This window comes from Ictidomys tridecemlineatus, chromosome 3, assembly GCF_052094955.1.
Source record: "Ictidomys tridecemlineatus isolate mIctTri1 chromosome 3, mIctTri1.hap1, whole genome shotgun sequence".
Taxonomy (NCBI): domain Eukaryota; kingdom Metazoa; phylum Chordata; class Mammalia; order Rodentia; family Sciuridae; genus Ictidomys; species Ictidomys tridecemlineatus.
The window spans coordinates 128851962-128864939 of record NC_135479.1 but is presented as its reverse complement, the minus strand read 5'-3'; the positions used below and the strand labels follow the sequence as shown (position 1 = coordinate 128864939).

The window sequence follows — 12978 nt, the reverse complement described above, 5'->3', positions numbered from 1 at the left end:
ATCTATCACAAGGATTATGAAATTGTGCATATGACCGAATTGCATTTCTTATGTGTAGACTGAACCACCTGTGATGATGGTGCTGCAGCCACGTGGTGGGCATTTTGACCTCAGTCACAGATTAGTTTCATGTTCCCATTCATGGTTTTCTATTGTCTTCCCTCCTATTTTAAATTTACGTAATCTTGCCATATTTTTGGCACCTTTAAACAGAATTTGGTTACAGAATTTCAGAAATCTTTCCAGAAGCATAGTAAGATTTAAATGCATTTTAAAAATAAACAAAATTGCTCATACAAATTCCCTGAGGACTAGCAGCACACACACACAAAAAAACTTAAAGAGCAGGATCAATTCACATATGAGCCCGGTATTGGGTGAAAAAAAAAAAAAGCCCATGTTTCCTCTTATCTATTAGTTAATGAGTTAATCCTTAACAAACTTTAAAAATAGCTCTTAAAGCCCCATTACAGATGAGAAAGCTGGAGCTCATGGAAATGAAAAACACGTCCCATTTTTGAATTGGGAGGGCTGATGTTCAAACCCTCATTCATCTGATGCTAAAATCAACATTCTTTCAATCCTGTTCCCCTGCTTTCAAGATAGAGGCAAAGTTCATTCCTAGGGAGGATCAGGGCCAAAAAAGAGACAGAGAAATGACCTTGAGGAGTTCTGGTCCAGGGAATCCATGGACAAGTGTTCAACCTCTGGGCTGAGGGGCAGCTGCAAGAGCCATTTGCACTGTTGGAGGGAAGCTGGGTTCTGAATGGTGAGGCTAAGTTCAGGCCACAGGAGAGCTTGTATGAGAACTGAGTCAGCTACTCAGGAGACTGAGGCAGGAGGATCACAAATTTGAGGCCAGCCTGAGTCTGTTTTAAAACAAAAAAATATAAAGGGCTGGGTTTATAGCTAAGTGGTAGAGTGCCCCTGGGTTCAATCCCCAGTACTAAAAAATAAAATAAACATCAAAAAATCCCCTGTTTGGTACTGAGCAATAAGAAGGAAAGAACAGATGAGGCTTTGAAATTTCCCAAGAAGGATCCCCAGCATTTTAAGTCCATAAAATAGATCTGAAACTGGTCTTGGGGACCTCAGTTAGCCTTGGCAGAGCAGGACATTTCAGTTCAGGAAGCGCTGAATAAATGTCTGATGTGTGGTGGGTGCTGGAAAAACAGCCACAGCCAGGGTTCTGATCTTGGGGACCCCCACTGTTCTAGGAGGACAGACAAGTCTAAAAAGGGATCTCTTTAGGTCTGGAATCAAGGGTCCTAGGAGTATTCATATTCACTCATCTTTCTTCCAGGGCCATGTTCTGCAATGACTTAAAGGAAAAGTATGAGAAGAGGATCATTATTAAAGGGGTGGATGCTGAGACCATGCACACACTCCTGGACTACACATACACCAGCAAGGCGCTCATCACCAAGCAGAACGTCCAGCGGGTCCTGGAAGCTGCCAACCTCTTCCAGGTGTGTGAACAAAGGGACTTGGTGCTCTTCTCTTAGGCAGGTGAAAGCAGTAGTCCCCAGAGACCTACCTGGACTGGCTCCCAGGCCTGTATCTCACCCCACCACACACACACTTAGCTGGGCCTGTGCTTACTTGAAAGTCAGAAGATGTTCATTTAGAAAATTTATGAGAGGTGGTGAGATGGGACATTGACTCCTTCATGAGATGAAGTCAGGGGATCTGGGTGCCTAGAACGTAGACATGGTTCTTGACTGCAGGCACAATGACACATCTTGCAACAGTCTAACTGGAGACAGACCTGCAGCCAGTGCTTCATATGCATAACCTATGACTCTCAGCACAACCTGGAAAGGTGATTACTTCCCCATTCATGACCAGGGAAAATAAGGCCATTCAGAGAATGATTGACACGGCTGTGATTTGAACCCTGGGTTTTCTGATTCCAGGGTTCACATGCTTGCTACAATACCATGCAATTTCTCAGGCAGTGATGTCTAAGTTCTGGGGGAAGCAGGGCCTGTTGTGATTACACTGTCTAGTGACTGAAAGAACAAGACTGAAAAATATGGGGTATCGTTGAAAACCCTCAGAATTAAGTTTAATTTTAATATAACATGTATTCCTTCCCATCCAATTATGTTGGCTTCAATGTGGTTACAATAATTATATTTAACTTCATAAATAATTAGACCCATAGATGATGTCAGTTGCATCCACAATTATATCAGGGGTCCCATCCCAAGTCACCATCTTTACCTGAGTCGAAGGTCACACCATTGAAATTGAGTCTAATGGGTTCAGGCAGAGACTGTCTCATTGCTTGGATGTTGAGACTTATCAGAAACATATACAATATGTATATACAGCATACTTTTTAGTATTTGCAAAACCGAGAGAAAATAGACACTTTCATTCATTGCTGGTGGAAGTGTGTAGAAATTTTTTTGGAAGTCATTTGGAAACAGATATGAAAAACTGAAGGAATAATTATGGATTTTTGAAGTAGTTCATATAAATAGTTCTGTAGTGAATTGGGTTATGTTCCCTAGAAAGATATGTCTGAGTCCTAATCCTTAGACCTGTGAATATGACCTTATTTGAAAAGAGGGTCTTTGCAGATGTAATTAAATATCTTGAGATAAGACTATAATAGCTGGTATCTTTGTGAGAGAAAGGAGGGGGGCAGTTTGACCTGGAGGCAAAGGTGGCTTAGGACAACAGAAATGTATCCTCTTGGAGTTCTGGCAGCCAGAAGTTCAATATCAAGGTGTCTGCAGGGATCTATTCCCTCTGGAAGCTCTAGGGATGAATTTCTTTGCCCCTTCCAGTTTCTGGTGGGTTCTGGCATTTCTTCCATCATGACCACAGCTAATCTCTGCAGTTGTGGCCACATTGCCTCTTCTTTGTCCACAGGTCCCCTGGAGGTGTCTGTGTTTTATAAAGGTACATCTGAGTACATTTAGGTACCATGCTGAGGAGAAACACCTCCTCTCAAGCTCCTTGCCTTAATCATGTCATGTGGCATATAAGTAATATTCACTCCTTTGCCACACAGGGTAGTATTTATAGGTTCTGGGGATTATGGCATGAACATAACTTTTGGGGGCCCAACATTCCACCCTCCACAGAGGGTTTCTTCAAATACCCTCTGATGATTTGATTCTTGGTAATCTAGTCATGTTTTGGATAGAGGCTTTGATATGCTAGTTTGAAGCTCAGTGTACGTAGGCCAGGGTGGAAGGCCAGTGGACAGGAGAGTTTTTCCAGTGCTCTCAGCTAGCCTGCCAGTTTTCCTTTTATAGGGGGTTCCCAAATGTTAGAACCTATTGGGCTTTTCCTAGGATTGCTCAGTTTCTCCAGATAAGGCTCTTTTCTCCTGCTCCAGGGTTATAAGCCAACTACATGTATTAGTTTGTGTGTGTGTGTGTGTTTGTGTGTGTGTGTGTGTGTGTGTGTTGTGTGCAAATCATCTTCATTTAACCCCTATATTTTCAATATGATGCCTGCATGTGTCTTCCTCAGGTTCTGGTGTCCCTGAGTCTACAGCCTCTTTCTCCAGAAATTAAATCTTTTCTAGTGGGAGTGGGATAGGAATTATTAGACCATAAGAAGTTAGGGGGTGAAAGGAGGCACAGGAACTTCTTCATCTGTCCCCCTGCTGTCAGTGGCGCCTACCCTGGCCTTCCTTCTTCCATAAGACCTCAATAGTCCTGCTCTTTTGGGTTCAGAGGGGCAAGCTTGTTCCCCTTTAGGCCTGACCTTCCCTCTCAGCAGAGTCACTTGCCAGTCTCTTGTTTTCTGTGGTTTGGGGTTACTGGTGCCGCCTGGTTTCATTGAGGATGGTGTTTTATGTTTCTGTTTTTTGTTCTCCTTTCAGTTTTGGGTGATTTTTCAAGAGATAAAAACTCTTATGATATTAAAGACTATGATCTTTTATAATGTCTTTTGAAAATATTTGCCACTGGTCATTTGACTCATAATTTTTAATTACAGCTTTATTCCACGTACAAAAGTATTTAGTCAGATCTATTCATCATTTCCTTATTTTTTTGCTTTTGGTGTACATTTTTAGAAGGGCTTATTTAGAAGGGCCTTCCATTGCTTTTTCTTATGCTTATTCACTTATAACTTCATTTAATCTTTTGTATTTACAGCTTTGATATTTAAATATTTATATATCTGGAATTATTTTGGCATTAAATATTTTCTTCTTCAATTCCCTTCTCCATCTCCTCCTTTGCTTCCTCCTCTTCCTCTTTCCCCATCTTCTCCAGGTGATGAGCCTCAATAGAGAGGTTGGTTTTAACAAGAGAAGTGGGAGAAGGAAGATAGGATAGAGACAGGACAAGCTCTGTTCATTGTTGATTCCTCTACTCTGGTAATCCAATCTTAAAATTTTTCCAAATCTCTTTCTAAGAAAAAAAAATTAAGTTTCTCCCTAAGGCTATTTTAAGAAAACTAGAGAAACACTCTGTGGACTTCTGGGTCTCCATTTAATCTACTGATTTCTCTGGACTACTTGCTACGAAGTCTCAGATATGAAAAACTGGTCACAAAAAATAAAAAAGAAAGTCAAACTTGAAAAAACAAACTGGGACTCCTTTCATATGTGAAGGATAAAAATTAATAGGTCACTGAAATCACTTCATAGTTTTAAAAGAATTATTCTTTGGAATGGGTTAAACATGCCCATGTCCAATTTCAGGAAGGCTGAAGGGAAGGCAGTGAGGGTTCGCCATTGTCACTCTTAGTGAGGTCTTGCAGTTTTTTCTGTTCTAGGTGCATACAAGACGATATACACATATACCAGTCCCATTCATTGCTCTCATTTTCCAGACACAGATGTTGGTATACTCTATTTCACATCCTGCTTTGTTTTATAATATATTTTGGAGATTGTTATAGGTCGGTGTGTGTAGAGCCTTGTGTTTTCAATAGCATATAATATTATTAAAGTCTCCTGAGATGGGACATGTTCTCCATAATGGTCTCAAATAAGGCAGAGAGGGTAGAGGGGAAAAACCATGGGTTCAGAGTCAAGCAGATTTGGGTTTAAACCCCAAGCCAGCCATTTGTTTGCTGTGTGCTTGTGGACAAGTTACTTTTCTGAGCCTCAGCTTTCTTGTTTGTAAAATTAAGATGTAAAAATTAAGTTGTTTGTAAAATTAGCTCTCCTTCCAAGGAGCGATATTGTGAGGATCCAATGAGATGATGTTTGCAAAGTACTGGACATATAATAGATGCTGAAGAAAAGTCTCTTCCCATAATTTGTGTGTTAATTTTTACTTTACTTTGCATAGTTTGTGCCTTGGATAAACTGGCTGACACTGAGCTACAAGAACATTTCCCTAAGAATCCCTAAGTTTTTTTCTTTTTTTTTTTGGTACTAAAGATTGAATCCAGGGATGCTTAACCACTGAGTCACATCCCTAGCCTTACAAAGTTGCCAAGACTGACCTCAAACTTGCAATTCTCCTGCCTCAGCCTCCTGAGATACTGAGATTACAGGCCTGCACCACCATTCCTGACAACATCCCTAAATCTTTTTGGTGTTTTACCCCCCACCCCAAATTAGGATTATAAAGTACCATGTTTAAGTTTATTTATTTTTTTTATCATGTCCACATGGTATGAAGTGAACAGATGCTTTATTTCAATTAACTCAGTCATAGGTAAAGAAAAGTGTGCTGTGATATTTATGATCATTTTTGAACACTCACAGAAGCCAGCACCTCCTTTGTTGAACTGAAATCAATGGCTGTGAGATTCTCTCATGTCCCCCACCCCACCTGATAGTAAAGGTTTCTTCACACCACAGAGGTGACTCAGTTTGTTTTCTGCCTGTCCCTTTATGTCTTCTCTTAGTCTCTTTCTGTTACCCATCAATTGTGTTTTTCCCAGAATTTTCCAGTCCACAAAGGGCCAAATCGTTGACCAAGTCAGTTAACACTTGCTGTTTGGGAAGAGCAACTTCATTAGCTGCTGGCCAGTGTGCAGACTGGTGGCTCAAACCAATCGGGTATGGCTTGACATGGGACAGTTCCTGTCAGGAACTGTGTACAAGTACTGACTGATCTACTTACTACAGGACTTTTGAAGCAAGCTGACCAAAATTTATTGGTTGGTTATAGGAGAAACAGCTTTTCTCTGAGTACTTTTTGGAGAGATAAAGGTAAGAGAGACATCTAAAAGGAAAGGACCAGGGATCCTTTTCTGTGAGATGATGTCTTTGAGATGAATATCACCCAGCAGGGTGCCTTAACTGGACCTCCAGTCTCTGAGTTCTAGGTAAGCAGCCAGGAAGAAGCTATAGACACCGGACAATGATTGTATAAAGTTGGAAAAATTTCTCAATCTTGGAGAACTTCACCATGCTCATTACTTTTGTTTTTACTCATTTACTTTCACTTTTTCATTTTCTTATAAAAACTCATGAAAACAAAAATCAGGGCTTGGGAGCTTATCTACAAGGCAGTAAGAAGATGTAAGGTCAGGGTGGCCATATCCTGTATTTAATCTTGGAAGAGAAAGATTTTTAAAATACAGAGCAGTTGGTTAGAAGCAGCAGCTTAGAAGAAGAAAAACAAAAACCAAAAATCAACACAGGTGGTTCTCTGTGGGAAAGAAAGGGGGATGCTGGTCATCTTGCCTGGCCTGGGAAGAGTCACATGATACCTCCATGGTACCCTAAGAGCAGCGACATGACTTCTTTTCATGGTGACCATTTGAGGAGACTTTGGTGAAGATTCCAACATTGCTTATTTTCTAGTTAGTTCTTCTGTGTGTGACAAATGAATGCTCATGAGACCAATGTGGAAGACAGTCTTGTGGCCAGTGGCCGAACCAATTGCCTAGGTTGGCTCCTGACTTTCTAATCCATGGAACATAGTAGACACTCTATAAATATTGGTTGGATGAGTGAATGTGTGAATGAATATGTGAATGTGTCATTCTTGTTTATTACTACAGAGTAGGACTTCCTCATAAATTACTTAAGAACTCAATGAATATTACTTGGCCTGGCTCTTAGAAATGTCATGGATGAGTAGAGGAGGAAGAATTCCACACGCTAATACCAATAAAGTGCTTCAATTTAAAGTATCTACTAAGCGCCACACACATAGTAAAAAGTAGGTAATGTGCAAATAGATTTCTGTTGTCATTGACGGGGGACCCACAGATTAGATTATATCCACTTAACACTGGAGTAGCTGATCACCCTAGGTAAGAAAATCAGCTCAACTATTTCTTTTTTTTCTTTTTTGGTACCAGGGATTGAACTCATATATCATATCCCCAGCCCTATTCTGTATTTTATTTACATACAAGGTCTCACTGAATTGCTTAGCGTCTCACTGTGACTGAAGCTGGCTTTGAATTTGTGATCCTCTTGTTTTAGCCCCCTAGCTGCTGGGATTTCATGTGTGCGTCACTGCTCCTGGCTTAACTATTTCTTTACTGTTATCTGGATAAAGTCTTAACACTTTTCAGATGAGGAAACTGTGGCTCAGAGACAGTTCAGTTCATCAAGTGGTGAAGCTATGATCTGGAGTTTAAATCTAGAACTTCTGACTCCATATTAGGCTTCTAACCCCTACTCCCAAAGCCTCTAAACAAAGATTCCCAAAGTGCTCTCACCCAGTGGCTGATCCAAACACATTCCAGACAGGAAGGAGGAACATTGACTGGACCTCACAGACTGGGTAAGAGTTCAACAAGTGGTGGAAGGGTTGAGGGGAAAGTACTCCAGGCAGCGTCTCTCTGCACTTGTCCCACCTTAGTGAGTGGGTCTTTTGCAGGTCTTACCTCCTTTCTTTCCTGCCCTCTCCTTATGGCTTCCAGGAACAAGCAGACCTCTCAAATAAGATTAAAGCAAGGACTGAAAGGAGGGGGATGAGAGCATCCTAAGGGACTGGGGGCAGTAACTCCAAGGCCACTTAGTCATTAGGGTTGATGGAATGCTGATTTGGACTAAAATAATACTTCAGTTACTGTGGAGCGGATTTGTAGGCACCTCAAGGGAGATGAAGGATCACGTGGGAGAAGTCTCTAAGGTCTTAAGGTTTTGGAGAATGTAAAGGGGAAGGGAAGAGGAGATTGGAGATGAGAAACATAGGGTACATCCTCTTTTTAAATTTTTTATTAACATTTGTAAACTATATATATTAATGGAATTTAGTGTGATATTTTCATATAGGCATCCAGCATGCACTGATTAAATCCAATTTTTTCACCCTTCCCTTACCCCTTCTCAATCTAGTAATCCCAGGTTGATTTTTCAAAGTTTCCACATATGAAAATACAAAATATTTATCTTTCTGCATAAGTTCTATTTATCTTGCTGAAAACGATGGAATTTCATTCTTATTTAAGACTGAGTAGTACTCCATTGTGTATTTATACCACATTTTCTTTATCCATTCACCTGTCAATGGGCATCTATGCTGATTCCATCTTAACTATTGTGAATAGTGCCTCAATGAACATGGGCATGCAGGTATGTCTTTGGTAAACTGATTTCATTTCCTTTTGATATATAAAAAGAAGTGGGATGGCTGGATCTATTTTTATTTTTTTGAGGAAGAGTAAAATTAGCTAGATGGGGTTTTATCAAACTCAGAAGCTTCTGTATATCACAGGAAACAATCAATAGAGAGAAGGGACAACCTATAGATGGAGGAAAATATTTGCAAATTACTTATCTGACAGAGGATGAATATCCAGAATATAAAAGGAACTCAAAAAACCTTAAAATGTAATCCAATTAAAAGCAGACATATAATCTGAATAGCAAGATGTTTTTCAAAAGACAAAATACAAATATATCTTTTGCCAGACCTTTTGCTAGTTGCTGCTGGAAATACAAATATATCTGCCTCTTTGGGACAGATATTTCTCATGGGAACTGCAGTCATGTCTCAAGTGGTTTCTTTGATCATATTTTTGGTCTCTCTGAAAGAGAGTCAGGTGCTGGCTGTATGCAGCCTTTTGTTCACATGTCTCCCAAAACAGGAAGTTGGCAGTTTGTTGTTATTGTCTGTCATCTCAGCTCTAACAAGTTCATGTGTCATGGGTATACTCTGAGAAAGAACATTTACCCTAAGGTCTTGCAAAATCTTGTGGCAAAGCAAAAAAAAAAAAAAAAAGTATTAAAAAATAAATTCTTGTTCTCATGATTGCCCTGCACATCACATCAACCAATTTCTAGTTTTTGGTCAGGATCATGGGATGCTGACACTCAAAAGTGTTATTAAAACATATTTTGGGGAGACATAGATAACCTGGAGCCCCCTGCCCACCCTGTGTTCATAAAGCTGTTTGATATTCTTCTGGCATTTTGTTAGCTTGACAGTGCACGGTACACTGTCAGAGTAATGTTGAGTGAGGAGAGTTAGCAAGAAGAAACTGTGTATGCGTGTGCATGGGGGTGTGTGCATGTGTGTGCATGTACCTGCGTGTGAACACTTATACGTAGTTCTGGGGACTGAACACAGGGCCTCAGAATTGCTCTCCTAAGCCTGTAAGCAGAGATTGTGAGGATCATTTTGCTGCCACTAGTTGAATGACTTCAGGCAACATTCTCTTTACCTATATCTATATCTATATCTATATATCTATATATATATGATATATATATGTGTGTGTATGTAATGTGTATGTATGTGTATATATATATATATATATTTGTGGATGGACACAATACCTTTATTTTGTTTATTTAATTTTTTAATGTGATGCTAAAGATTGAACCCAGTGCCTCACATGCAAGCACTCTACCAATGAGCCAAAACTTCAGCCCTCGGGCAACATTCTTAACTCTGAATTCTTGATTCTTTTTTCTATACAAATGCTAATACTAATATCCTCTTTGTTTACTTGTTGAATGAAATAACAGATAGAAAAGTGTCTAGCACAGATCTTAGTACATGCTAGGTGTCTGAGAAATGGTTCCTTCTATCTCTCCTTCCCCCTTTTCTCTTCTTTTGTTGCTGCTGGAAATAAAAACACAAATATGACCTAGAACCTGCCTTTGAGATGCTAGTCTCAACTGGCCAGAGTGCAAGGCAGAACACAGGTGCTTCACAGAAGGGGCAGGTATAACCTAGTGGAGCAGAGAGAAGAATTCACTTTGTGTTGGGGAATTGGAAGCTATCAAAGAGGGGGGAAAAAACTCCATAGAGAGGTAGAATTTGTCTACTTCCTTTCCATCCCCCAATTTTCCATTTCCCTCCTTTCTTTTTTTTTAATATTTATTTTTTAGTTTTCGGTGGACACAACATCTTTATTTTATTTTTATGTGGTGCTGAGGATTGAACCCAGCGCCCTGCACATGCCAGGCTAGCGCACTACCGCTTGAGCCACATCTCCAGCCCCCTCCTTTCTTTTTACACAATTTTGACCCAGAATTTAAAATGTCCAGAGTTGGGGAAGGTTCCAAGCCCAGCCTGACCAGACAGGGCTCCATTTCTCTCGATGTGGCTCTCCCTCATTTGCTGGCTCTGTCCTCAGGTGGATGGATACCAGGGAGTAACTCAATGTCCTCTGAAAACTCAGTTCTCAGAAAAATGCTACATGCACAAACAAGGGTTTGTGTATACTTGTAGGGGTTCACAGACTGTCTGAAGCCAAACCACTGGTCTCTGCTTTAATACCTATGAGTGAAGAAAACATCCCTATGAAGGTCTTCGATATTCAGCATGGTAATGTCATCAAGTATCATCACCTCTTCCTCCTTCTTGGGTAAACTTAAAAGGAACCTGTGTTGAAAAGTCAGGCGAGCTATTCTGAGTCTTTCCTTAAAAGTCAGGCTCTTGAGGAATGTGGGATTTTAACAGAGTCTTGGAAAAGCAGGATTGTGCAGGCCAAGCAGATGGCGTGAGCATCAGAAGGCACAACAGGGATTCTCAGGGAATGTCTGGAGGTGAGGCAACGGGTCTAGCTGTGGCTGCAGTACTGTGAGGGAGGGTCATGGTGATGTCAAGAGCCAGCTTGTGGATGGCTTTGAGGGGTTGGAGGAGGACTATTTTTGGTTTCAGACAGTGGACTCACTGGACTTGGGTACACAGCACTGGTCACAGTTGTAATTGTACATTCTTTGTGTGATTAATTGATTAGTGTCTTCTGTTCCTCTGGTCTATCAGCTCTCATGTCCCAGGAACCATCTGAATCTAGCATGAGTCAAGAATGTCCAACTTAATGGATACTCAATATATATTGGTTTATGAACAGGTAGATTAATGGCTGAATTAACAGTTTCAGAGTGGAAAGAGACAGGCTTGGATCAATGTTTCTAACAAGCATGGGCTTTAGTACTTGATTTGATTTTGTCTCTGTTTCCTTTTTTGTTTATCAATGGGTGTCACACAGGGATGGAAATGGCATCTTGTTGGTCCATCTTTCCTGTGTTGGGGCAGATTAGATTGAGCTCTGCAGTGAAGTGTACAAATGATCTACCAGTCCCTGTCCCCCTGCCATCTTCCACATGTTATTTGACCTGAGGCACCTTGAAATAATGCAAAAACACACAGTTTTGGAATTAGATGAGATTAGTTCATTCTTTTACTCTATTTCTTTTTTTTAAAAAAGTACTTATTTTTTAGTTTTAGATGGACACAATATCTTTATTATTATTTTTTAAATGTGGGTGCTGAGGATCGAACCCAGTACCTCATGCATGCTAGGTGAGCACTCTACCACTGAGCTACAACCCCAGCCCTGGCTCTATTTCTTATAGCTTCATCTGTAAACAAGGAATGATCCCAAATATCTATTTCATCATGTTATTATGATGATTAAATAACTCTTAGTATAAAGAGTTTGGCATATAGTAGGTGTCTTTGTTTTGTTTTTTTACATTTAAGTTGATTTTTTTCTCATTGTGTACTTTAAAACCATAAGAAAATATTTTTATAAGTTTTCCTTGATTTTAAAATGGTCATGTTTGGTATGGAAAACATTGTCTATACAGCAAAATATTAAAAAGTCAAAACATTTTATCTACAATCATTATTAGCATTTTGTGTATTTCCTGTTATGGTCTTTGCTCCTGAGAAACTTTGTCTATTTTAAAAAGGTAATTCCTATACACAATGAGAGAGGCTACAAAAGGGTAAACAATGAAAAGTAATTCTCCCTTTGACCCTGAACCTAGCCATTAGGTTCCTTTCCTAGAGACTACCAATGCTACCAGGCCTTAAATGGCGCCCTATGGAGGGTCTAAATTTCTAGAAATATCTGTTTAACTTCATATTGTCTTCCTCTCGTGTGAAGCTAGCATGGTGGATATGGTGCCTTACGCTGGAGGCCGCGGTTTAAGAGAGTTTCCTTTTAGCTCTCAGATGTCTTCATGGGCAGGGCCAGATAGGACTCTAGCGGCAAGTTCTGAGGGCTCGGTGATACTTGGTCTCGGTTGTGTATTTTTGTTCTTTGAATTGAAAATCTGCAAACAACTGAACAGGTGTTAGACTTCTGGGTCTCAACCGTTGACACAGTTGCTCAAGCGAGGAGCAGAGCGGTTGGAGCCACAGACAAGGGGACTGAGGCAGAAGTTGTGCTTTCTCCAACTTTACTTTGAATCCCAGGGAAATATTTTCTAAATGGACAGTGGGAAGATGTGGTCTGATATGGAAAGATTATATTTTGCAGTTGAGATCAATTCAGAAAGTCAGGGATGCATGTCTCCAGGATGCTCTGAACCTGAGTCAACTCGGTCCACTCTAAGACCACTCCTGTACCTACCCTTTCCCTCAGAGTCCACAGTCCTATGTCCCTTCCACCCCATATCCTATCACCAGATCTCTCCTCTGCACACTTCACCCCTGCCTGGCCAGATCTGTCCCATCCATCCTCTCACCAGAGCCTGCCTTCTCCACCATGCCCTTCCTCTCAGCCTTTCACTTTCCTCTCCTTTCATTAATAGACCTGCCCAAGCACACTGAGAACTCGACTCTTCAAGGGGCCCAGTGGACAAAGAGGGAAGATAGGAGACTGGACTTGATAAAAGCTAAG

The 12978-nt window shown here is 40.5% G+C and overlaps 1 protein-coding gene across 1 annotated transcript in view; it reads left to right on the top strand.

The window, feature by feature from the left end:
* The window catches only part of Klhl6 (kelch like family member 6), a 59751-nt gene that overhangs the window by 28028 nt on the left and 18745 nt on the right, over positions 1-12978 (top strand). Inside the window, exon 2 of the mRNA XM_005331068.5 lies at positions 1304-1469. Within this exon, the coding sequence (XP_005331125.1) occupies positions 1304-1469 (166 nt within the window). The remainder of the gene's footprint in view (positions 1-1303; positions 1470-12978) is intronic.